The 27,865-nt window shown below is 39.1% G+C and overlaps 1 protein-coding gene across 1 annotated transcript; it reads right to left on the reverse strand.

Moving 5' to 3' along the window:
• Positions 1–4,145: 4,145 nt before the first annotated feature.
• LOC139442936 (N-alpha-acetyltransferase 20-like) lies at positions 4,146–27,865 on the reverse strand. The gene is made up of 6 exons (XM_071223860.1): positions 27,751–27,865; positions 27,395–27,419; positions 24,859–24,949; positions 24,230–24,359; positions 23,544–23,680; positions 4,146–4,996 (listed from the first exon to the last, which is right to left on the reverse strand). Exons 1-6 carry the CDS (start codon positions 27,801–27,803, stop codon positions 4,911–4,913), a joined length of 522 nt encoding a protein of 173 aa, XP_071079961.1. The 5' UTR covers positions 27,804–27,865; the 3' UTR covers positions 4,146–4,910.

The raw sequence follows: 27,865 nt of genomic DNA on the forward strand, positions 1-27,865 counted from the left end.
CTGGCGTTGTGCAATAATTCCTGCCAAAAACCTGAAGCATCTTAACTGATAACATGCTGCAACATGCTAGCGGGAATCACAAGCACTATTTCAGGCTCCCGCCATGTACCAGGCGAATGTAGCTGCCAACTTGTGACTTGAAAATCTATCAGCTCTGTGTCTATTCTTTGCATTGAATGAATACTTGGGGTTACATCCACACAAAACACATCGGGGTGTCTTAAGGTGGATTTAATCAGGAGCTCATGTCGATGATTCATGTTTCAGAAAAAAAAACATTTGAAAAGGTTCAAGGATTAACATTCTCTATATTAAACATGTTTACTGTATTTTATTATTGACAAAGCCATCATTGTCCTACATAAAGCATATTCTAGTTGGCCTTTCTTCTGATGGCTGTTCGTGGTTCAAGTTGAACAAATATCATTCTGTTTTTATCGGCAATAAAAATATACAAATATGCAAGAATATTTGGAGGCACTCAGTAAAACAATCTACAATATGATATTTTATTTCACAGTGGTATTTTCTATTTTTGCTGACTTTGTAAAAGAAAACAAGCCGACTTTCATTTTCAACTAAATAACACTAAGAAGCTAATCTGGAGGGAAAGCATATTTTTCTTGGAAACTGGTTCAAAGACTTTTCTTTTTCGAGACAGATGCGACTTGGTTAATTTCTTTTGTTCCTCGGGGAAACATTTAGCCTCAGCTGCACTTAAAGGGATAATCTATTTTCACAGTCTCTTTTAACAAGTCTTAATTTTGGCCTGATGTTTTTCAGGATGTTGATGAATAATTTGTCATGAACTTAACAATGGGGGATAATGACCCCAGTGAACACCAAAACCAATACAAAATATCCTCCACTGTTGGAAATATAGCCTGAAAAACACCAACTGTCCATGAAATCTACACACATTATATTGGGGGGGGGGGGGGGGCAAAGAGGTAATCAGGGATTGGCACCCAAACATATGACAGTCTCTCTAAGGGAGGGTCTAAATTTGGGAGGGGTCATGAAAAAATGGTCATTGCATTTTGTCTTTTGAGGGAGGGTCATAAAATAAATGTACAAGGACATGGGGAGGGTCATCCATAAATATGACAAGCATTTGGGGAGGGTAATTATTTTCAGTACATTAGTGCTTCGAAAACCTCGACCCGTTCCCATCTGTAATAAATGAGTCGTCCTAAAAGTGTCTTGGCTTATTTTTCATGAAGCCAGTGATATTTTGAACACATTTTAAGTCAACAGCCTATTTGTCATTTGTCAAACGAACACAGTGAATGGTGTATTTCTTCACGAACCTTTACCAAAAAGGGATGTGGTTTCAATTAGTTCTGTTGACAATGGCCGCTGGTTAAACAGCAAGGTTGATGGTGTTTTCCACACGACTACACACAGGCAAGAAGACAATCACCTGGCCTTTATAATACAAGTGTCTTGTTAATGTCTTAGGGGATTAACAGTGGAGGCAAATCATGATTAACAACAGGGTAATTGTTTGTGATTGACAGCCAATCTGTCACACGGACAGAAATACCTGTCACCTCGCAAAATGTCAAACCTGTGAATTCTTTCAGATGATCAAGAAGCAGATGCGTGAATTACAAGTTTCAGCAGTTATTATTAACCTGGTTGAATATTACAAAACTCAAAAACAAAGAAATATATCAAAATACGTTTTCTTTTAAGATGTCAAAAAACATATATTTGATTTTCAGATGCTCAGAAATCAAATGAAATGTATTAATCAGTTAAAATAAATGCTCCATTTTGATTATTTTTGGCAAAAACTGCAAGAATCCTGACAAATTTATAACAAAAAGTACCAATTAGTGATATCATATTCATAGAATATCCAATCCTTGCTCTGCCTATATCCAAAGTGGCTCCATCAGCTTAAGCCAGAGACTACCTAAAGAGAAACATTATTTTCTGTGTTTGTTCACAGGCATACTTCATAGATGTGCACGATGTTGGTTATCAGTGTACATACATCATGAAGGCTCCCCTAAACCCCATCAGCAGGCAGGGGCAGGGCAGCTCGGAGAAATACAACCCTCTGGGACATTACTTATACCTGTATGCCGCGCTGCACATTTAATGTCAGAACTTCTGTCAATTTCATCAAAGCCAGACCTTGTACATTTCAACCTTTTGTATGCTTTTACAGTAAACATCATAATAAATGCACCAACATGTTTATTTAAGATGGTGTTTGCTGATTCATCTGTCAGATGAGGCTACAAGAGTTATTTACTCAGTAACTCTTATCAAGGAAAATTTTTGTAGCATTATCATGAAGTGCAATGCCCAGAAAAAAAAAAAACTCTTTCATTCTTCATGAGGACATTTATACAAAATGAAGAGCTAATGAGATGCTATTTGTGAAAAATATTCTTGGAAACCTATATTCAAAATGGAAAGATACATATCCTTTATCAAATATTGCACAAATGGTCATCATGCAAAGATATATGATTCTAAAATGGTCTTAGCTTTGACATACATATGTATAAGAGTGAGTGAGAGAGTGAGTGAGTGAGTATGGTTTAATGCCCCTTTTACCAATATTCCAGTAATATTGTACCCATGTCGGGAATTGAACCCAGTGTGACGAGCAAACGCTTTAACTACTAGGCTACCCGACTGCCCAACAAATGTATAAGAGGTATAGAAGAATTAAGCTTGATGGCTATTCTAGTGTAAAATATCTAACTGGTCAACAATGTAACAGTCTTGGGAGTGAGTGAGTGAGTATGGTTTTATGCCGCTTTTAGTAGTATTCCAGCAATATCACGACAGGGAACACCAGAAATGGGCTTCACATATTGTACCCATGTGAGGAATCGAACCCGGGCCTTCGGGGTGAGAATTGAAATGCTTTACCAGCTAGGCTACCATACTGCCCATAACAGTATAAGGCTTACAGGATTGTCTCCAGTTACACAATCTGGAGACTTTGTCATGTCTGGGATCTTTTCACTTACAATTCACCAATAAGATTGAGGTCGGTGACCCACTGGCAAAGATGAGAGCATGTTTATGTGCTGGTGACTCCTCCATTTCAAACATTAAACAATTACGTCTGGTCTGAACTGATATCACACGGAAATATAGTCCATGTGCTATTTATAAGTGATATCACATGACGTGCACATGTGGCCCTGGGAGTCAATCATCACTCAACCTTGCAAGATTTACACCCAAACTACATCATTCATAGCTGAGTGGGTGTGTCTCAGACTTGCGATTAATGTTTGGATAGCTGCATGTAAAACATATTTATTTTTATTCGTACACTGTAGAATAATTTTAGATACATGAGAAAATGTTGACTTCCTTTGAGAAGGTGTTAGTTTAATATGGTGGTATTTACTTTATTGTCGTGACACATGTGAACGGAACGTTATACCTGCGGACAATAAACAGTAACTCCTCTATCTGCGGGAAATGTGTACTGATAAATGGCCATATGCGCCAGTCCGAGATGAATTCATTGCAAGCACAAACGTAAAATAGACATGGTGAATATTCACAGATGTTGATTGTGTCCGTCACAAGGGATGTGCAACCAAGTGCTATTGTGTCACATGTTCACACAGGCAGAGATTCAGTTGTTACCCATCCCTTCTCCAGGTCATAAAAATAACTACAGTTTTAGTTTATCAGAATAATGCAGATTGACAATCAAACATGTCTCTGTGGTCTGCTGGTTTATGAGCTTGGAGCAAGCAGTTACCAAGTTACCAAGTTACCCAACTGTTAGCGTTACGAAACCATACGGGCTCCATTAAACATAATAGTGTTGGGAGGCCGTAACAGATGGTGTTGTGTTGACATCCCACGGTACTGGTCAAGCCTAAGGCATTACACTTCCATGAAGCAATGAACCAGGGCTCCAGATGACTGTTTGAGCAATTGGGTTTTTACTCGAAGGTTTCTATTCTAATTGGGTTATTACATTTTTCATTGGGTAACCAATATTTTTTCACCCATCTATTCATCACTCTATTGGGTTTTTCCCAAAAAGAGTAAGCATTTTGAGATAATGAAATAATGTTTTAGATGTATATAATGGTTCTAAATATAGGCTTGACTAGGAAAGTAAATTAGCTCGTAATTGTGTTTCCAGCTCCATTGTACGCAAGCTGGAAAAGCTTCGTTGGGTATTTACGCGTGCTGTTTTCAAACAATTAAGTTTTTCATTTAATGCCTGTGTTTCTGTACGCAAGTTAATTGAAAGTTATCGGGTTTTGAATAGTTTTGGGGGGTATTTCACACAAATACGCAGCTTCTCTGTAGCTCTGGTGATCACAATAAACTGGGTATATATCATATGTATGTCAATACTTAATATTTTTCAATGTTAACTAGCATTGCAGGTACAATGTATCACTGCAATTGTATGCATAGTAAAGCATCTAGACATCTGACTGGCTCATGTCTTGAGTGGCTATTTTCCAGACTTGGCCTATTTTGAAACCAAATTTTTGATACAAGTGTCATCACATTGATAGTGTACACAACATGTGTAATCACAAAGTTTAAATCCCGACACATACAAACCTTCCATATTGGCAGAGTGAGGCACACAGACTATAGAATTAATCAGTGCAGTAGAGGACATTTTAGGGAAATCAGTTATGCGAATTTTACAAACTAAACATCTGCATGCTACGTAAGGTTTGAATAAAATGACAAATCTATGACTTCTTCAGTGTCTGTCCATCTAACCAGCTACAGCTCTTCGTGATCATCCGTCTGCGGTAACGGGGGAAAACGGAGAGGCTGTCGCACAATCAGTTCTGTGACAATCAGGGCCAAGATGGCCCCTAACAGAAGCCCGGCAAACATGAGTGTCCCCCACAGCAGATCTCCATGGTTACCCTCCTGAGTCATGGTCAGTCCAACTCCTCCGGCCGGACTGGGTGGGCAAGCGGTATGACGGACTTCTTTTCAACATCTCGAGATAGGGCCTTCCTCATGTCTGAAATAATATAAACAGGATTTTTTTTTTTATTGATTGCACACCCTCAATGCAATGAAATAATATAAACAGGATGTTTTTTTTATTGATTGCATACCCTCAATGCAATGAAATAATATAAACAGGATGTTTTTTTTATTGATTGCATACCCTCAATGCAATGAAATAATATAAACAGGATGGTTTTTTTATTGATTGCATACCCTCAATGCAATGAAATAATATAAACAGGATGGTTTTTTTATTGATTGCATACCCTCAATGCAATGAAATAATATAAACAGGATGGTTTTTTTATTGATTGCATACCCTCAATGCAATGAAATAATATAAACAGGATGGTTTTTTTATTGATTGCATACCCTCAATGTAATGAAATAATTTTTTAAGAAATTAAAAAAACCATTTGCTTGTCTCGCACTGTGTTCATCATCCAAATGTCAGGCTGGATTCACACAGGTTCAATTAAGACCATAATAAAATAATTATTAGATTTCTTAACCACCCTACCTCAATACCAAACACTCCACCTCACATCAATTCATTGTCTCTGCAGGTGAAGATAATAGCCAATGATCAAGGGAGGCTATTCATGTTCGGCTTCGAGATCAACAAAGATCGATTACTTATCTCTTTACAAGTTTACAACAGTAAATTCATATGGTTTTTTTATTAAAAGGTGTGATAACAAATAAAATAACTGACTATGCGGCTATCGGGGGGGGGGAATGGAAATCTGATTTAATTTTTTTACATTTTCACAAAAATTAGAGTCAGTGGGTCTGTAATCTGAAAACTATAAAACGCCTGGCCTAAGCAATATTCCAGCAATATCATGGTGTGTGGGTGTGTTTGGGTGGAGTGTCTGGTTAGGCGGTAGGGGGTGGGGGGTGTGTGTGTGTAGGGGGGTTAGGGGGTGGTTCAACAACAGGAAGAAGCTTCACACATTGTTCCCACGACAAAAATCGAACCCGATTTTCAGCGTGATGAGTGAAAGCTTGTAACTACATGGCTACCCCACCCTTAACACAAAGCAGGTATCAAGTTGTAGAAATACTAACACTCACTTGTAAGTAAGGTTTCCAAATCAGTTGTAACAAGTCGTGCACACAATTATTCCTTCTAAACCATAACCGTTTGCATTCCCTTTTAACTTAAAACCCATGACAGTTTAAACAAGGCAATTGCTTCTCAAGTCATGTTCTTGGACATGTCAGGGCAAAGCCATTATCTAATTCCCCATGGAAGATGCTGATAAAAAGGCTTTTATCTTAAACATATAAAGGGAGCACCTAAACACAGTCATAATTCTAAGTATCAGAGCAAAGCACCATTTACCCAACATACAGGACTTAATGCATGTTTCATATGCACAATGTTCTATCCGTTACCTCAGCTGTTATCCTTGATAACAAACACTACATAGGATAACATTTATGCATACACCACAAGAGATACATTTCATCATGTCAGCAGTTTTGTGTGGCGAGCTGGCACCACTTGACATAATTGGCAAGTTGAGATAGAGGAACCCCCTCAAGCATATATTGGCAACTCCCTGGCGCAAGTGGAGGTCTACCCAATTTGCTCATCATCATATTAACACGAGTCATCACTTTGATCCTGGCATACTCAATGGCCTGTTTCTCCTAAACATCAGCAACATGTACCACACTCGGCTGTGTACCGTACTCTTCTTAAAGGACCTGATATGAATAGTGTTTTACGATTTAGGCAAGACTTTTTATTCTTGTTCAATAACAATCTGGTGAAAAATTCTGGACAGTAGGAGGGGAAATAAATTAAGAAAAAACATTGATTATAATAGATTTTTCTTGTTTTTAAATAGATGTCTGAATACAATGCCATATGTGCGAAGTAAATATAGTCAGTCTGGGCCAACACATATTTTTGCATTGATCACAATGAACTGAAATAGTACTTTTCATTTTGTTTGTTTGTTCTTACCCTTTTTGTAGAATTTTGTGAAGACTAAGAAAAACGTAACACCCATGATTTATAGGGAACTGCATAATGTTAGTAATCTGTCTCTGTTGGAGTGAGAGAGTTTGGTGTTACGCCGCTTTTAGTAATAATCCAGCAATATCACGGCAGGGAGACCAGAAATGGGATTCACACATTGTACCCATGTTGGGAATCTAACCCGGGTCTTCGGCGTGACGAGCAAACGCTTTAACCACTAGGCGACCCGACCGCCCCTGTCTGTGTTGGGACCAGACAAAGGAGTATTAGATGTCAGATAACAGCCCACTCTATCTGCATCCAGTCAGGAGATAAACTCACTGCAGAGCTTTTTTTAACTTGACGGTGCAAAGTCGAATTTGAGGCCTGAGGTTTCTACATCAAATATCGAATTTAGTACTATCAAATCTGAGATGTGAAGGACACTATTTAAGGTGGCTATTATTAATTAGTGGTGGGACGATACACCTGTGCATCGGTGGATCGCTATATTTAACGTCTTGATACAAGTATCGATCACAGTCACACACTAAGTAAAAAATATCGATTCTGACCTTAAATGTTTAATTTAATAACTGTTCCACTAATCACTAATCAGTCGTGCAAGTTAATAGTGAAAACATAAATATTTCATGCATTGCGCCATACCTGACACTGCCAACTGTTAATCGTCAGTGTGCCAGGTATTTGGCCATCCTGTCTATGAAAAAGATGGCTTACGCACCAAAGATAAGAGCACATGCAAGTATCGTGATACATATCGGATAGTGAGAAAGGTATTGTTACAATGTGGATCAGGTGGAAACAATGTGGATCAAGTGGTATGATAATGTGATTCAGGTAGTTATAATATGGATCAGGTGGATACAATGTGATTCAGGTGGTTATAATGTGTATCAGGTGGATACAATGTGATTCAGGTAGTTATAATATGTATCAGGTGGATACAATGTGATTCAGGTAGTTATAATATGGATCAGGTGGATACAATGTGATTCAGGTAGTTATAATATGGATCAGGTGGATACAATGTGATTCAGGTGGTTATAATGTGTATCAGGTGGATACAATGTGATTCAGGTAGTTATAATATGTATCAGGTGGATACAATGTGATTCAGGTAGTTATAATGTGTATCAGGAGGATACAATGTGATTCAGGTAGTTATAATATGGATCAGGAGGATACAATGTGATTCAGGTAGTTATAATCTGTATCAGGTGGTAACAATGTATCCCAATGTGGATTTAGAGGTAACAATGTGGATCAGGTGGTAACAATATGGATAAGGTGGATACAATGTGGACCAGGTGGATACAATGTGATTCAGGTTGTTATAATGTGGATCAGGTGGTAACAATGTAATTCAGGTGGTTATAATGTGGATCAGGTGGTAACAATGTGGATCAGGTGGTAACAATGTAATTCAGGTGGTTATAATGTGGATCAGGTGGATACAATGTGGATCAGATGGACATATCATGGCCTCATGTTGTAGGAATATGGATGGGGCAGTATTAATGTGGATCAATTGACAAAATATCTACAGCTTGAGAAGTTTTAACTGACCAGAACACACTTTCTCTATGATGAACTGTACAACTTGCATTTCATTTCTCACACTAACTCAGGCGTCAGGTAGCCTAGTGGTTAAAGCGTTCGCTCGTCACGCCGAAGAACCGAAGCACATTTCTGGTGTCCCCTGCCGTGATATTGCTGGAATATTGCTGGAATATTGCTAAAAGCGGCGTAAAACCAAACTCACTCACTCACACTAACTCGAATCAACAGGGGAATCCACTTCACTGCCTGTACTGAACTGAACCATACCTACACAAAATATGTTCCTACTGAGGCAATCTCAAATGGCCTGACATAACAATTGACTTCAAATTCACAGCCAAGCTCAATTCCACGATTTACGGTTTGATACATCCAAGTTTTGGCACATGCTGACACATGTGGTATCCACAATTTCACAAGCCTACAATTACAGCATTAAGCGACCCCTACTGCTGGTTTAAAACGCAATCAAAAAGATAATTTTTAACCTTTTGGCCTTTCACTGTTGCATGATCTTGCAACAGGGACATCCTACACTCAAGGCTTATGTCTGCCATTTACAACTCCACAGTTTTGCATCTGATTTGACTCGTAAATTTTTTAACAGTCCCAGATGTGCTGCGGTGAAACCTGGGACGGAATCTGTATGTGACAGAAGGAAGGAATTACACATTTGTCATGATTAATGTATACAACATCTGATACTTCTGTCAGATGGCTGAAGAGAATGAAAGAATGCAGTCACTGTTGTTTGAATAATCTTGCAGCTATCACATGACGTGATGTCTCCCTAATTAGCCCGCGGTACTCACGTGAGGACATTCATTGTTCATCATCGTAGGAGGTTCTGATACTGAGTTGCAAAACAATAACCAATTAATCATCTGTCTGTGTGTGTTTGTTGTTTAACACCACCACACTCCAGCAATATTTCGGCAACATTTCAGCAATATTCCAGCTAAATGTGGCAGCCTGTAAATAACAGGCTGGACAAGACAATCAAGTGATTGATATTGTGAGCAATATTGACATTCACCAACCAAGTTATCGATTTTGACCACCGGATCCACTAAGTCGCCTCTTACGACCAGCATTGGTTGCTGGGGCACAATTCTAACCCAGAATCTGTCATGCTGAATGCTCGCATTCACTTCTCCATATGGGTATAATGTGTGAAGCCCATTTCTGGTGTTGCCCCGCCCTGTTTTGAAATTGCTGGAATACTGCTGAAAGTGGCATAAAAGCCTAGTCACCCACTCCCTCACTCTTCAGATTGACTTCAGACTCTTCTCGAAAAAAGAGAAAGGACACGATTCTTTATATCCTTGTGCATACAATGTATGAAGCCCTGTTTTGAAATTGCTGGAATACTGCTAAAACTAAAGTGGCATAAACTCATGCCCACAAGCTCTTCAGAGTGTCCTTCTTCAAAAAGAAAGACATAATACAGCTAAATTCTTTTACAAAAGGCTTTATGGGCCAAATTAAAAAGCATCAAAACATCAGGCTTCCAACAATGTTCATTGTGCACATCACATAACGGAACATGACACTTTTAGCAACAGAGATGTGTTACGACAGGCGACTCAGAAGCTGCTGCACAAAGTGTATCCACAGTTCACAACAGAACATAGACCTTTTACACATTCAGCAAACACACAATCCCAGTCATAAAAATGTCGATAAAAAAACATTCTGAAAAGATATTCCCACATTCTCAAATAAAGCCTCTGTATATTTTTACATATTTCTTTTGCCAAAATACTTTTTCTGACTTGAGACCAAGGAGACAAAGCCTAAGCCATGTTACAGCCATAAGGGATCTTTTGTATCCCAGGCTGACAAAATTCTGTCCTCTTGATTTCATTACCTTCTTGCTCAACAGGGAATCATTTCAAGGACTGTGTCTCTCTTAACTTAAAGTGTCTACAGAATTTTATTTCCCAGAAGAATACAATATTTCTTACATGACCTACTTATTCATGAAGTTTAACTGTTAGGCAATTAAAAGCCCATAAAAAAACAAGTAATAAAGCTGAATCAAACAGTTTTACAAGCTGAATTAGGCAACTATGTATCACAAAATCTATACTACTCAAAAGAAGTTAAGGAACCCCCCGATTCTTTCATATTACAATAGTTTATCTGTCCTGCCAAGTCATTGTAACTGTCACTGTGTATATTTATTGAACTGTACTATGTCCACAGAAATATTGCTCAAATGTTTATAATAAAACAGAGACAACCATGAACAAAGTGGTTGGTTGTCAGCATGAGATTAATCCAGCTAGTCCCATGAAATGGTAAATAATTATGTCTTGTGATATTTTACCACAAATTTCACATTTTCGTTGACCTAGTTTGTTATCTCCTATTCGTTCACTTGAAGCAGTTGAATGTAGATTTGACTGTGCACAATACACGAAATAGCAATTTAATTTTCCCCGAAACTTGTGCCACAGAATGGGGGGTGCACAATTATACACAAGAAAATATGATGCCTCCTCCATTACTGGGAGGTCACTTCATCAGTTTCTATTCTATTAATAGTGCATTGCAATGTCATGAACTGACAATTTAAGCATCGCCTGGACCTAAGTATCAATGACATCGTAGGTACTGGTGAATAGTAACAGTAAAATCGTCCATGGTACTTTATTGGACAAGTGGCATATGAGTTGAAACACACTGAAAAGGCAAAATCAACATTAACTCAAATCAGAAAATAGTTGAAAGATAAATTTCGTATTTTATGCTGACAGCCTGTAATGTTTATAAACGACAGATATATTTTTCCAGAATTTAATTGCCCATAATTAAAGGTGCATATAACACACGAGTGCGTATTATACACGAATAAATAAGTCTTGTGTACATTGATCAATCGGAAGGGGTGCTAATTGGGATTGTTCACTAGCCAATATATTAGCAAATATCGCCGTGGACGCTTATTACAGCGGGGCGCTAATTATGTCGAATACGGTAGTATGTGTTGTCACAGTGTTTCAGAATACACTGAGGGAGAAATTACATATCCTTACACATTTTACAGTTGTCCCCCAATAACTGCAGTGTGAAACAATGGCATGGGCTCTCAAATATGGCTGCAGTGGTAGCCATTTTGAAATTCACAGAACCCGAACCTCTTGAACAAATTAAGGGATTCTTTATCTCTAGTGTGTACAAACATCTCACAATGACATTTAGCTATTTCAGGCATTTATCTACTGAAGACAAAAAGGTATGTTAAACATATTATAATTGTAAGCATGTGATAGTAAAAAGTTCAAAACATGTCAAGAATTATCATGATTACAGACAATTGTTTGAAAATATATTACTCCCGTTTCCTGCTGCCATGATAGACAGGGAACAGAAGCGGTTCGTGTTTACAGAAAACTGTACAGCAATAACAAATAGTTGTCAATGCTGTTCTTATCCCAGTCCACATATTGACAAAACAGTGGTTTCAAAGGCAGGAATAGCCTGCAATCTTTGTCTATGTGTTGAAACCGCAAATGTGCTGGCCGATACCTCTTATATTAACAGGAACAGCAACTAAGACAGGCGCTGACAGTGAATCAGATGATAGGGAGATAGGGTTCCGCATCATGAGAGAAATATTTCACCAATATCCTCTCAGATGGGTTTGTAGCTCACCTGGTACAACTCAGTATAAGAGTTGAAATTAACCTAGAAGGAAATCGCTTGTTTTGTAAATTGTATGTTGTTTAATGCTGCACTCAGCAATATTCCATCGGCCTGTAAATAATCAAGTTGGGCCAGACAATCCAGTGATTGCTATTGTCAACAACGATCCACGTTATGAGCAAGTCTGACCACCAGTTCCAATTGGTCGCCTCTTATGACCAGAATAGGTTGCGTGGACCAATTCCAGTTTTTGTTCTCATGTACACTTTTCAAGACTGAAACATTTGCATGTTTTCAGGTGGCCAAAATAATTATATTATCTACTGATAGCATATAAGGGTACACAATGAAAAGTTGCTTTTGTATCTAAATGAATCTCTAGGAAATAATGTTAAACACTTTCAGGAAAGTTTTACACATATTTTAAAGATAAACACAATTATATATGTCTTTTGTTTGCAGTAACATGACATTAACAATTCTAAATGTCTGAAGCAGGGGTTTGGAAAATTTACAATCCCAAACGGACATTTTCATTTATGCCACGCCCCCTTCAAACAGCGTGTTTTAGTACGACTTTTTACACACAAATTACAAGTTGTTACGTATTCATAATATGATGAATTATGAATTGTTTCAATTTAAATTGTTTAAAATTCACCGGACAATTAATAACAAATAATATCATTTTAGATATACATGGAAAACATACGTTTGTTTCTGTTATAATAACGATCTGTCAACGTTGTGAACGGTCTAATTAATATTCATGAGTCTGCTCAAGTGTACGCGTCGTAACATTTGGATCGAGATTATTATCCCATATTTGGTTATCACGTGACCTCACGGGAAAAGTTGTTTTTTTAAAACTAAAGATTATTTAAAAACAAGACAGATAATATAATCCAAAAGCCTAAACTATCGTTGATAGCAATAGTTATTTGAATACTTTTTCATCTGTACGTAATTATTGACCTTAAAAAATTTGATATCGATCGTCACAGAAAGCAAAATGGCGGTCAATCAAGATTCAATATACGAGTAGCTACTGAAAACAATAAAATCTGCAAATCCTCATTGTATGTCAACCAAGTGAAAGTCGTTAGCCACGACTTACAAAATGATCATTCAGACTTTGAGGGTTTGGCAGATCTGCTCGACTGATCTGCATCGGTCGACTGGCTGTCGTCACGCTTTCGCTTCTTGTCTGAGGTTACGTATCGTAGCATTGTGAGGATAATGAGGTACATCGATGATGCAAGGTATTTATGTACAGTTGTAAACACATTTTACTCAAATTAACAAGATGTTCTCAGTAATAAATCCTCGATTAATCAGTGTCAACTCAGTTTATTGCCTATTACAGTGATTGACCGATTGGACTATCATTCTACATGTTCTAGGTACGATGTATTTACAGCAATCAAAACAAACAAAGCTTGTCAGTGTAGATAATCTTCATTGTGTTACAACTGCAGACAGAAATTGCTCAGTCCTAACTATTGATCATGTCCGGTCAAAATTTAAGAATGTCCGGACAATACTTATTAAAATGTCCGGACAGAAAAAATTTAAATGTCCGGTAAGCAATATTTTAAACCGGACATTTGAGATTCCCAATCGGACATGTCCGGCGCATATGACGGTTTCCGGACCCCTGGTCTGAAGCAATTACTCAGTGTTCCTGTAAACCATAGTTTTAGTTGTGTGAAGGCAAAAAAAGAATAATATTTGCAACATGAGTTCAAATTATCCATGAAGTAGCAGTGCTCTGATAAGCTGACTCTTCCTAGAGAAGTGGTTTCTGAGATTCATAATGATATTTCATTTTGCTCAAATCATCCTAACTATACCCTTTTAAAATGTCCAAAGCATGAGATGAGACATGTGCACAACATCCAGAGATGGTCACCACAAGAGATAAACATGTGCACAACATCCAGAGATGGTCACCACAAGAGATGAGACATGTGCACAACATCCAGAGATGGTCACCATAAGAGATAAACATGTGCACAACATCCAGAGATGGTCACCACAAGAGATGAACATGTGCACAACATCCAGAGATGGTCGCCACAAGAGATGAGACATGTGCACAACATCCAGAGATGGTCACCACAAGAGATGAACATGTGCACAACCTCCAGAGATGGTCACCACAAGAGATGAACATGTGCACAACATCCAGAGATGGTCACCACAAGAGATGAGACATGTGCACAACATCCAGAAATGGTCACCACAAGAGATGAGACATGTGCACAACATCCAGAGATGGTCACCACAAGAGATGAACATGTGCACAACATCCAGAGATGGTCACCACAGGAGATGAGACATGTGCACAACATCCAGAGATGGTCACCACAAGAGATGAACATGTGCACAACATCCAGAGATGGTCACCACAAGAGATGAGACATGTGCACAACATCCAGAGATGGTCACCACAGGAGATGAGACATGTGCACAACATCCAGAGATGGTCACCACAAACTGAGTCATTTAGACTATCTGGGATAACCAGGGTCTAAAATGAATTATTTTCAAACATTAATAAGTAGTTGGTTGGTTGGTTGTTTTTTTTGTTTAACGCCACACTCAGCAATATTCCAGCTATATGACGACGGTCTGTAAATAATCGAGTCTGGACCAGACAATCCAGTGATTAGTATCATGAGCATAGATCTACGCAATTGGGATCAATGACATGCATCAACCAAGTCAACGAGCCTGACCACCCGATCCCGTCGCCTTTTACGACAAGCATAGTCGCCTCATTAATAAGTAATCACCACTAGCATGATTGACTGCATGGTTTGAAATCATTTAATTTTGCCTTTTATGTGAAAACATTCCCATCAAGTGATTATCTATTAATTGATTATCAATTGGTTGTACTTGTGACAGCGCCTGCAGCAAGGTCAATATAACTTGTCTAAAATATTGGAGATATGTTTTACAAATATGTATATATACCATGAAAACCATAAAACGTATAGTTATGGAAGGTTGTGAGTTGCAATACCCAACAGCCACAACATATTAACCATAGTCATGTGAAAAAATTAGGTGCTCTTTAACTTTAAGTAGCATATTTCACGTTATTGTGTTTGTTTCTAACCACCATAATGATTCCACCAAATAAGTCAAGGTTGGCATCTTTGAACATCACTTCAACAATTTTATTAAAAGTTTGGTACAAAATGCTCATCAAACATAATCAAAAACCTACTCGTCTCCTGAACAAAATTGATTAATGCTTTTCCATTATTGAAAGAAAATATCTACAACTATATGTCATCCGTTTTTGTACTGATTTGCTCTAAGCTGAAGTCCAGCACTAAATATTTGTCAAGGCACAGCCCAAACACTTACATGCTGTACTGCAGCCCTTGGGCTGCACCTGCGACATTCATTAAAATATTTCCATATCTCAATGGATGTGAATACCTACATTATTACGTAAGCTAACACTTGCTTTCCATATGCTCAGCAGAAATTAGCCTATTTAAAGAAAGCCACTGCAATAATATGGATTTGTGAACAGACGTTCTGTACAGTTTCGCACTTGCACTCTGGGAATGCCATCACGGGTTATTAATAAAACGTACTTGTTATCCCAAATGGGAACAGCAATTTGGTGGCTTTCCTTAATAACAATATGCTAAAGTGCAATGTTTATTATCATGTGTCATTATTAATGCTCTGACGCCACCAACTAGTGACAACATTGCACCCAAGCACACCAAACAAAATCAAACATTGGTAAGGCTAAACTGTAGTATTAAATGCTTTATAGATTCTGTAGTGAGTGAGTGAGTGGGTGGGTGGGTGAGTGAGTGAGTGGGCGAGTGAGTGAGTGAGTGAGTGAGTGAGTGAGTGAGTGAGTGAGTGAGCGAGTGAGTGAGTGGGAAAGTGGGTGAGTGAGTGTGTGAGTTGGTGAGTGAATGAGTGAGTGAGTGAGTGAGTGCATGAGTTGGTGAGTGAGTGAGTGAGTGAGTGAGTGAGTGAGTGAATGTCACATCAGCAATAGTTCAGCCATATTGTGACTGTTGTGACAAAGTAATGAAGATATATTTTGTAAAACCCTGTCACCAGTACAGTATATCAATGAGTAACAACACCTATCGGTTCTAAACCTTTGTTTGAAAGAATATTTGGAACAGACTATTAAATAATGACACAATAAAAAAAGTCTCGCCAGCAACCCAAAGTAGGCCACCTTACTAGGGACCATGGGGACTTATCGTACCTCTGCTACATGCATGGTGCCCCAGAAGAATTTACACCATCCCTCTATCTGCTGTTAATTGTTTGAAAACTAAGACAAACATTAAAATAAACAAATATTCTACGATCAACACTGTGTGGATATAAAATATCTTTGAATGACATGGTCCTACAATGACAATAATGTTACTGCAATGACCACGTCGAGGGCACAGCCAGGAACATCTCACTGAGGCCACACTTTTGGCTATACTTGCTTTATGGATTTTTTACAGAAAATACCTGTCGGTAGGTTGTAAAATAAAAAAATAAGCAATTCAAACTTGTTTTCACAACAGGTCGGTTGGCATAAAAAAAAATTAAAACTGGTTTAATGTGGGAGATGAGCCTGCAACAGCTGTTCCTTCAAACATTCCATTAATCATTTCGCAATAACCATGGAAACATCTACATGTAATTTTTTACTTCTGAAAAAGCTTTGTTCTCTTTCACATAGGTGGATTGTAATGACCCAAAACTACTTATGTACATTGCAGATGCTCATTATTCAAAAAGTACAGTTGCAATTTGGTTTGTAAGATTGTCAATGTTATCAATTTAACTCACTGAATTCTTAAGTTCATACATACTCTAATTTTGTATACTTTTACAGTTGTATCTTTTTATTTTTGCAAACCATCAAAGATGAAGCAGTCGGTCAAATACAAATAATTTTTAACTATTTATATTTTTGTTTTCTGATTTTGTATTTCGGTCGAATCAGTAACCCCCCTCAAAATATAGACTGTTACAAAAACACAAGTGGTCTGGTAGCCTAGTGGTTAAATCGTTCGCTCATCACGCCAAAGACTCAGGTTTGATTCCTGACATGGGTACAATGTGTGAAGCCCATTTCTGGTGTCCCCCGCTGTGATATTGCTGGAATATTGCTAAAAGCTGCGTAAAACCAAACTCACTCACACAGTCACTCACTACAAATACACATGGATCTGGAATCTGCTTCCTAATATGTATGTGGTTGTCGCCTGCAGTCTCAGTGTGGTTCCATGATAATGGTTGTTCACAATCTGCTATAAAGGTCATCGTGTATCATTTCTGAAGCTAGTTTACAAATTGCTGTCATATATACAGCTCATTTTCAAAAACCATTTTCAAAGTGTCTGCATTGCAGCTACACTGAGCTTCTGTTCAGGTGATATCAAATATCTATATCTTATAAGTCTATCTTCACAAGATCAATTAGCAAACCAATGCTATATATACAACTCAAAAGAAGTTCATATGACTATAGTTTATCTGTCATGCCATAAAAGATCATTTCAGGGCACTATCAATAGCCCTCTTATATACTTTCATATCATCCCATAATTGACATAACTGTACAACTTATTGTGTCAAAACATACTCTTTAACAAGCAGGGTTTTATCTAAGATACCAAACTAAGTTCCCTTGTCAGGCAAATAGGGTACTGGTAAACAGTTAATTTAGTAAAAATAGGGTTTTGTACAGTTTTTATTTTCAGAGGTATTTTAACATTATTAGATACAAAACAATTATTTGGGAAGTGTTACTGACAATTGCTGCAGACTTGTTGCCAAATATAGGCCTCTGAGCAGGGGTAGATAACTCCCTGACAAGTGACATGATAATGAGTTTTGAGTGAGTGAGTGAATGAGTTGGGTTTAACGCCTCTTTTAACAGTATTCCAGTTATATCACGGCATGTCAGCTTAATGTGGGAGGAAAGCCCAAAGTGATGCAGGTCTCAGACGTTTACCACTTCGGTGAAACCCACGAGCACGGGTATGGTGATGACAAACCTAGAAACATAATTGGGGTGAACTGGGATACGAACCCACAACCATAGGTTTCTGGCGTGCCAAAGGGACGCCTTAGACGACTGGGCCATCCGTGCCCCCAATGAGTTTTGAAGACACCTGACTGGATCAATGCATTCAAACGACATAATTATACCCTACCTTGAACATCAGGAAGGAGTCGTTTGTATTTTCGTGACATACAAGTCACCATGAATCCACACATAACAATGAACTTAAGAGAGCGATGCTAACAGAAAACTTAAATTCTCTGATATTTTCTTCATTTTCCAAAATTACAACCCTCTTTTAGAATTCTTTCCATAATTAGTATCTTTGAAAAACTATTAAACACAAGATGTTTTGTTTGTTTGTTGTTTAACACCCCACTCAGCAATATTATAGCTATATGACAACAGTCTGTAAATAATTGAGTCTGGACCAGACAATCAAGTGATTGACATCATGAGCATCGATCCATGCAACTGGGATACGATGACATGCATCAACCAAGTCAGCAAGCCTGACCACCCGATCCCGTTAGTCGCCTCTTACGACAAGCATAATCACCTTTTATGGGAAGCATGGGTTGCTGTAGACCTATTCTACCCCGGATTTTTAATAAAACAATCAATTAGACATATAAATTTTAAATGGATTCAAACAGATGTGATCATCTAATCATTTGCTAATATCAGTGCAAACTCGTTCCCTTCCATCCTGTTTATTTTGTAACTAAGACATACTGCAAACATTCATGAAAGCAATCAAGTATACAGAGTAGATAAATCAAGAGTCTGAAAAGAAATGAGATGGATTTTACACCTAGAGTAGTGATTTTGCAGCCTCATCTCGATAGGAAGCACAAAAGATGGCCTTACCACACACTATGATACAGTTTGTGGGCGAACACCATGGCCTCATTCAGCAGCTCATACAACTGGCCTACCCCCAATGTACTATCTAAGCGATCCTGCACACTTCAATATTTGGGTGAAATAACAGACTGGCAAACAGAACACTTCCCCTGACAATCAATAGCCCCGACATATATAGGAACTCACAGGTATACTTGTTGTTTTGGTTATAGTAAAGAAATAGGTTTGCTTCTAAATCGATAGTGAGTGAGTCTGGTGTAACAATGCCTTGAACCATCAAACCCATAAGCACTAAAAAGGTGTTTGCATCAACTGCATGCTGAAGTGACAATGCTTGGGTGGTCAAAAAACGTACATAAAAAGCCTATTCGGGGTAAAATAGGTCCTCAGCAACCCATTCTTGCAGTAAAAGGTGAGGTGAGGTGAAATTGGGTTTAACGTCGCGTCCAAGATTATTGCACTTATATAGCGACGTGCATGCACATGTGTGCATGTGTGTGTGCGTGCGAGTGGGTGGGTGTGTGTGTGTGTGTGTGTTTGTCTGCTTGTACTAGTCCGGACTGATGCCAATTTATAGTGCTAGCCCACTGAGATACCATGCCGCAGTTTAACATGAATACCCCACTCAGACACAGTATAGTGACTCCGAGCCGACCAGTCCTTGTTTTAGCCCCTTAATGCTGAGCGCCAGACAGGGTAACAACAAGTACCATCTTTTAACGTCTTTTGGTATGACGCGGCCAGGGATCAAACCCCAGACCTTCCGCTCTCCGGGCGGACGCTCTACCACAAGACCACAGAGGCGGTCTGAAGTAAAAGGCGACTATGCTTGTCGTAAGAGTTGACAAACAGGATCAGGTCAGGCTTGCTGACTTAGTTGATGTATGTCATCATATCCCATTTGTATGGATAGATGCTCATGATGTTAATCACTGGATTGTCTGACTTGATTATATACAGACCGCGGTCATATGGCTGGAATATTTTTGAGTGCGGCGTTAAACAAATTATTTCAACTTGTTTTAGTTGGGCTACATAACATGTAACGTTTTCTACCTTTAGCCATGGATTTTGTCTATTTCCAAAATTTTATAATAAAACACCTCTAAATAAACAACACAAGGACATTCACAATACTGTGGAATCAACTGTTACAGGGTTTCTTCTAGTATAGCAGTCGAGCACAACTAATAGTTTAGGCTTATTTGGAAAATGGAGCCCAAAGTATTGATGGCAGTACAAGTTATCTCCCTTGCCAGTTCCACTTAATCTTCTAAGACCTCAACATTTTCTGTTGGAAACTTTTAATATCTCCTCATCTGATGGGAGTATCAATAATTTCATATTATTGATTTTGATTTTTGTTCTTTGTTTGTTCACATATCTATATTATTCATGATTTTAAGTGAGTGGGTTTAGGTTTAACGCTGCTTTGAACAGTATTCTAGTTATATCGTTTTCAGGAGAATTTAATCTTATTATGAGGAAAGTACCAGACTGAAAAGGATTTTACTGCACTCGGCTTCAGACTAGTGGCTAAACACATGTCAAAGTCGCAGACAACCATCTTCCCGAGTCAAGGGAGTTAACTGACAATAAAAGTCCAGTTTCCACCGTTGCCGAACTAGGCTGGTATTATGGAGTTGGATTTTGGCTAGACTATGCACAGTCCAATAAAAGTCGTTCAATGAAGTCAGAATCCGGTTCGTAAACTGTCATATAGATTTTGGTCGATTGCAGGATTTGCAAAGCACATGCACAGCCAACTTGGTGTCAATAGATATTTTCCAAATCTTTTCATGTTTTTAATCAAGGTGCTCACGTGTTTTGATGCACTTCATGATGTAAGATCCATTTTATCACAATATAGATCTTGATTATCGATCAGATCGTCTTGACTGGGCGGCGCCATTTTGTTTGAAGCAAATGCAAGTGATACAAGGCATGGAATCTGATTGGTCAATAGGAGAGGCATAAAAGGGACATAACTCGTAATAGCCACTGGTGGCATTACGATCGAGCCAAGGAATTCAGCCTAGTTAGGGAAGGCTGGAAACTGGACTTTTAAAGTCAGTTAACTCTCTTGCCTCAGGAAGATGCAGGCAGCTGGTATATACCAAATATGGCATCGACCTGAAAATTAATGGCTGCCTGTCCCTTTGCAGAAAACCAATATATGTCTGTACTTGTAAATAAATAAATTTGTAAGTAAACTGACCAGCTGACCAATAAAGTAAACATCTTTCACCTTATCATCAATCTCATTAAAATCAGATCAAAGTTCTCGCTGCCGCTAAACAAAGATCTGAGGACATCCCATTACGGGTCATGTCAGATTACAAGTCACAGGATTCGAGGTGACCGAAAGATGCTCACAATGCAATCAAAATATGTGAGAAGGAAGTGTTTGTATGTTGTTTAACGCCACAGTCAGCAATATTTCAGATATATGACTGTGGCCTGTAAGTAATCTAGTCAGGATTGATAGTGTGAGCATCTATCCACACAATCAGGGTATGATGACATGCCATCAACCAAGACACCAAGACTGACCACCAAATCCCTTTCACCACCTCTCACAGCCAGACAGTTCTAATCAAGAATTCCAACGGGGCAAGAGTGAGTGAGTATGGTTTTACGACACTATTAGCAATATTCCAGCAATATCACAGCGGGGGACACCAGAAATGGGCTTCACCTTTTGTACCCATGTCGGGAATCAAACCCCGGTCTGCGGCGTGAGGATCGATCGCTTTTACCACTAGGCTACCCGACCCCCTACAGTCAAAGTGAAGCCATGGACAGTCAGTTAAGTCAGATTGGTTCTTTAGGTTTGAAGATCTGTAAATTCAATACTGGGTGATGAAACAAACTTAAGTGACTGTTTTACATCATGTAGTTCTAGACTTGATTTATCATTCTCATTGTATGAAAATGAAACAGCCCAGCAATATCAAGTAATATCCGCTATTTGGTTGCGGCCAGTCACTATGACCAGAAGATATACGACCCAAGTTAAGCACTGGACACAGGTCAAAACACCTTACTGAAGCACCACTGTCGTGAAAACAGTTTTACACAAGAAAATCAAATATCAATGTTTATCAGTCAATTTTACATTCTCAGCTCCCTTGGGAGTATAGAACCCAAGGTGCATGTGAGGTGCTATAAGGTTAACCATTCACCCATTCACTGCTGGGTGAACAGAGGCACATTTTGAACAAAGTCCCCTGCCTAGGGAGACACCACAAGTGCTACAAGTCATTCAATGTGGGGAACACCCGTGAAGATCCCGGCTAGAATAGGTCTTCAGCAACCCATACTTGCCGTAAAAGGTGATTATGCTTGTCATAAGAGGCGACGAACGGGATCGGGTGGTCAGACTCGCTGACTTGGTTGATGCATGTCATCGATCCCAATTGCGTGGATCGATGCTCGTGACATTAATCACTAGATTGTCTGGTCCAGACTCGATTATTTACAGACTGCCGTCATATAGCTGGAATATTGCTGAGTGTGGCGTTAAACAACAAACCAACCAACCAACCAATCAATGTGGGAAAGGACCAAAGCCCTAGAAACTCTAAGGAGCCAAGCCCCTCACCCATTTAAGACTCCCTACAACCAACACTGCTTAACTTCACCTGATTTGTCACCTGTGTGCTGTACACAGGACCATGTATAATTCCTGACTGCACTGATTTTTTCATAGATAAATGACACAACAGATATGAAAAAAGTGCATACTTTTTGGGGTCTTTCTTCAGGATCAATTGTGTGCTTGCATTTGATTCCTGCTGTATTTACATGCACAGAGGGGTGTTTGAAGTAAAAAAGACATATAGTTATATAGTTCATCAGAACACATAAGATTCCTCTGGTCATACCAACTATACTGGTGCTTGTACACCCTCAGAATACTCTAGGTGGAATGGAGCCTTGAAGGGTCACCTCCCTTTGACTACAACTTTTATCTGGTCTTGAGGTAAGGTGAGGTGAAATTGGGTTTAACGTCGCGTCCAAGATTATTGCACTTATATAGTGACGTGCATGCATGTGTGTGTGTGTGTTTGTTGCTGCTTGTACAAGTCCCGACTGATGCCGATTTATAGTGCTAGCTCACTGAGATACCATGCTGCAGTTTAACATGAATACCCCAGTATACTGACTCCGAGCCGACCTGTCCTTGTTTTAGCCCCTTAATGCTGAGCGCCAGACAGGGTAACAACAAGTACCATCTTTTAACGTCTTTTGGTATGACGCGGCCGGGGAAAGAACCCAGGACCTTCCGCTCTCCGGGCGGACGCTCTACCAAAAGACCATGGAGTCGGCTCTGGTCTTGAGGAAAGTCCTTGAGTGTGTCACACTTATCAAAGTATCATGGTAAAATAATCTTCCTCAAAAGAAAAGACTACTCACCGAAAGCATCTTCGTCCACCTCCCCTGAGTAGTACTCTAGCACCCTCCTGTACACACTGTATCCTAGTTTCTCATACATTGCCACGGCAACCTTGTTAGATACCCTCACAAACAGGTCCACGAAAAAACAATGTTTCCTGCAAGATAATCACATTGATGCATTAATGTACAGCACAAACTTCAGATACTGGTCCCCAATATATTACCAACTGCACTAGTACTGAAACTGATGAGACGACGCACACAAGTTATATCACGGCATGTCAGCTTAATGTGGGAGGAAGGCCCGAGTTAGTTAGTGAGAGAGTATGGTTTTATGCTGCTTTTAGCAATATTTCAGCAATATCACGGCGGGGGACACCAGCAATGGGCTTCACACATTGTACCCATTTCGGGAATCGAACCAGGCGAACGCTTTAACCACTAGGCTACCCGACCGCCCCGAGGAAGGCCTGAAGTGATGCAGGTCTCAGACGTTTACCACTTAGGACATGGTGCTGACAAACCAAGAAACATAATCGAGGTGAACCGGGATTCTAACCCACAATCATAGGTTTCTGGCGTGCCCAAGGGACGCAACTCTGCACAGCGAATCTTGGCGCCTTAGACGACTGGGCCACCCGTTTTGAAGGACTGTAAAACCAGGTTTAACCAAACAAGGACATTCCGCTTCAGATAGAACTTACTTCTCTGAGATTTCTTCCAGTATGTTCATGAGCTTTGCTGCCAGACCCAGTCTCCGGAACACCGGGGCAACCGTCAAGGCTGTCACATGACCATGCCACAGGTCGCCAGTTCCTTCCGATTTCCCCATGACTGAAAGTGTACACACTGATTAAAGATGACTGCCCTGTCACTACAAACACCACAACTTAGTTCAAAAACTGTGTGAGTTTATTCCATTGTGTTTATAAGCAATCAGCAGAAAGAGCAGAAACTTATCGAAGAGCTTGTAAAATCTCAAACAAGTCATTTCTGTTCCATTATCTGGAGATCACAACCCTACACCTTTTTCTTGTCCCAAGAAGCGACCAACGGGATCGGGTGGTCAGACTCACTGACTTGGCTGATGCATGTCATCTCATCCCAACATCGTAGATTGATGCTCATGATGTCAATCACTGGATTGTCTGGTCAAGACTTGACTATTTACAGGACCACTGTCATATAGCTGGACTATTGCCTAGTGTGGCATTTAACAACAAACTCAAATAATTTTTCCCCTGAGTTGCACCACAGCTCGTATAAGCATGATCACAGTATTGTTGTCAGTATTTAATGCCACTTCCGGAAATATTTTTGTGCAAATACTTACTATATCCCATGATCTCGCCGCTGGGGGACTCTGCAATCTGGAAGTACTCCGGCCAGTGAGCCAGGTACTGCATGTAGAAGGGCAAGCCATACTGGGACAGTGTAAGGAAACAACAAGGAATACTGTATTCGACGTAATAAGCGCCCACGGCGATATTTGATAATATAATGGTTAGTGAACAATCCCAAATGGAACCCCTTCCAATTGATCAATGTACACAAGACTTATTTATTCACATATAATACACACTCATGTGTTATATGCACCCTTAATCATGGGCAATTAAATTCTGGAAAAATATATCTGTCGTACATAAACATTTCAGGCTGTCAGCATTTATCTTTTAACTCTGTTTTTTTTCACCAAAATAATATTCTAATAAGAGCCCCCTATTTCCAATTTTGAGAGCGCCCTGGGCGCTTATACGTCGAATACGGTAGCTGCTATGTCATGTTTTTCAGTTATCCATTCAAATAACCCCCACAACTATTTTGCCTTTTATGCCCAATGGAATCTGTTTTGTTGGATAATCGAGACTGGTTATTCTCTGGCATTGACATTTAATATCTAAAAGTGACAAGTCAACAATCATTTCTTCATTTCAGGAAGAAAAAAAAGAATAGCTTTACATATTTTCACTTATAGACTTGTAATTTTCTTTTTTATATAATAATTCATCTATGTTTACTATAAGTTGTCGTATGAGTGGTACGTCCAGTGTGCATGTGAACAGGCCTTTGTCTGGAAACAATCTGGAACTTGGATCCTAGTTCATAAAGACAACCACCCTATTCCTGAATACTGAATATGTATTTACCGAAATTATTTCATCAGAAAACTTTGTTTATATCTATATAAAGCTCAACGGCTAAGAGAAATTTAAATCGATAACTTCCTTGGCATGCGTAGTTCATGCAATCAACCATTGTGTGTATTATGGGCCTATGGCCTTCTTACTGAATAAACTGTCTGTCTGTCTGTCTGACCACCCTATTCCCCCCTGCCCTCAGTATCAGCTTACATCGGGTACAACTAATAAAATACCATTCAAAACTATCCAAGACAATAATTGGCTTTAGTGGTTTCCACTATTTTGATTAATTGTCCCGTGATAGATCCTTATATTGATTTGGTTGCCACATTATCATTTAGGAAAGGATCTTCTTTACCAACTGGCAAACTTAAAATGTATGGAAAACTGAAATGTTGTTCTAACATATCGGTGCATGTTCACATGACTTTCCACTTGACATTGTTCTTAAATACAACTATGAGCAACTTTGTGACCCAAAATGTTTTTATTATTTTACTGTCTGTTTAACTCTTTTACTGTCTTTCACCTTGTCAACATCTCCAAAGAAAATCTGTTTGGATCAATGACTAGCTCATGTTTCGCCATTGTTCGTGATTCACTCATTTAAAAAATTATGCAGATCAGACCTTTTTTAACATTTGTTATATTTAGGATAACACTTTCTTAGTTATGGGTACAATGTGTGAGCCCATTTCTCGTGTTCCCCGCCGTGATATTGCTGGAATATTGCTAAACGCAGTGTAAAATCAAACTCACTCACTCACCTTCTTAGCTAAATACAAATTCTAGTACTTTTGAGTTGAGCCTCATCAGGAATTCGATCCGACACGCTCAGACTGAGGCACCTTATCGCCAGCACACACAGTCAGCGATCTAACCCACTCAGCCACCAAGGCTTCCACAAAAAATGGAAGTCTGACAACTGGTAGTCTAGATCACATACTTTGTGTACCCCTCTGACAAGTGTAAATTGGCACGGCTCTAGGGATGGGACGGGTAACTCGGGTATCCGGGTCGGGTGGGTACTGAGTAGGACCCGGGTACCCACAGGACTGCCCGGACCCGTGGTTGGTCACGTGATTATTGTTTAATGACAAAAATTATCTAGAACTCTATGGTTACACTAAAGTCACTAATGTTCGCATTTCTTTCTCAATATGCACCCATTCCTTCTGATTTTTCATATAGTTGAATAAAGATATAACTTAATTCAACTTCAGTGTATGAATGACCAGATTGTTTAATGCATGTATCTGAATACCTTTTGCCAGAGCAATGCTAAAAATGTTCCCAATCGAACATTTTGAGACATCTCCTGAGACCTACAGTGGGTACACGGCTAGGGTCGGGTAATAGGGTGGTGGGTACTCGGGTAGTAAATTTGGACTCGTCCCAGCCCTACATGACTCCCATGGCTGGAAGCTATGAATACACAATGCAAATAAAGTGATGAAATGTAGGAGTGTTTGTTTAGAAACAAGAGAAACGATAAGCCTACAACCATAGTGTGGTCACCGGAGCAGAAGCTTCTCTCGGAATAAGGCTCTCTTGGGTTATCGGCTATTGTTTACAGACAATGCTTCAGGACGATCTATGTACTGTTCTTTTAAGCATCCTACAAGCATGACAAGTGTACATAGTATCAAAAGTCTCATATTACTTTCATGGAACACACATGACTTAAAACATGTTCAAATCCGAACAAAGAAAATGTAAGGATACTGTTTCTGTGAGTGGATCCAAATTCCTGCAAATAAAATAAAATAATTATTTTGCATTATTGCTTTTATTTTGATAATAACATTGTTTTTCGTGTCTCATTTTGTTTGTGACGACAGTTTGAGGTTTAAATACGATAATGTTACATTTACATCGATATTTCTGTGAATATTGAAAGGTTCCGACAGTCAAGACATGACCCTATATGCCGGGCCGTTACGTAGGACTACAAGAGCCATGTCTTGACTGTGGGACCCCATCTCGGCCCTCGCTGTATGAGAATCAGTCATACAATTTATACAATGCATATCGACTAACAAGAAAGCTATTTTCGCAAATCCACAAAACACTTTACTTACACATTATTAAATCTGAACAGATCGTCACAGGTAAACGGTCTTATTGTCGTCATGTTGGTCGCTGAAAGCGTAAAACGCCTTGTTGACACCCTTACAGGGTCCCCGTTTCAGTCAT

The sequence above is a fragment of the Haliotis cracherodii genome, unplaced genomic scaffold (assembly GCF_022045235.1).
Source record: "Haliotis cracherodii isolate W230 unplaced genomic scaffold, xgHalCrac1.p SCAF_5, whole genome shotgun sequence".
Classification (NCBI taxonomy): domain Eukaryota; kingdom Metazoa; phylum Mollusca; class Gastropoda; order Lepetellida; family Haliotidae; genus Haliotis; species Haliotis cracherodii.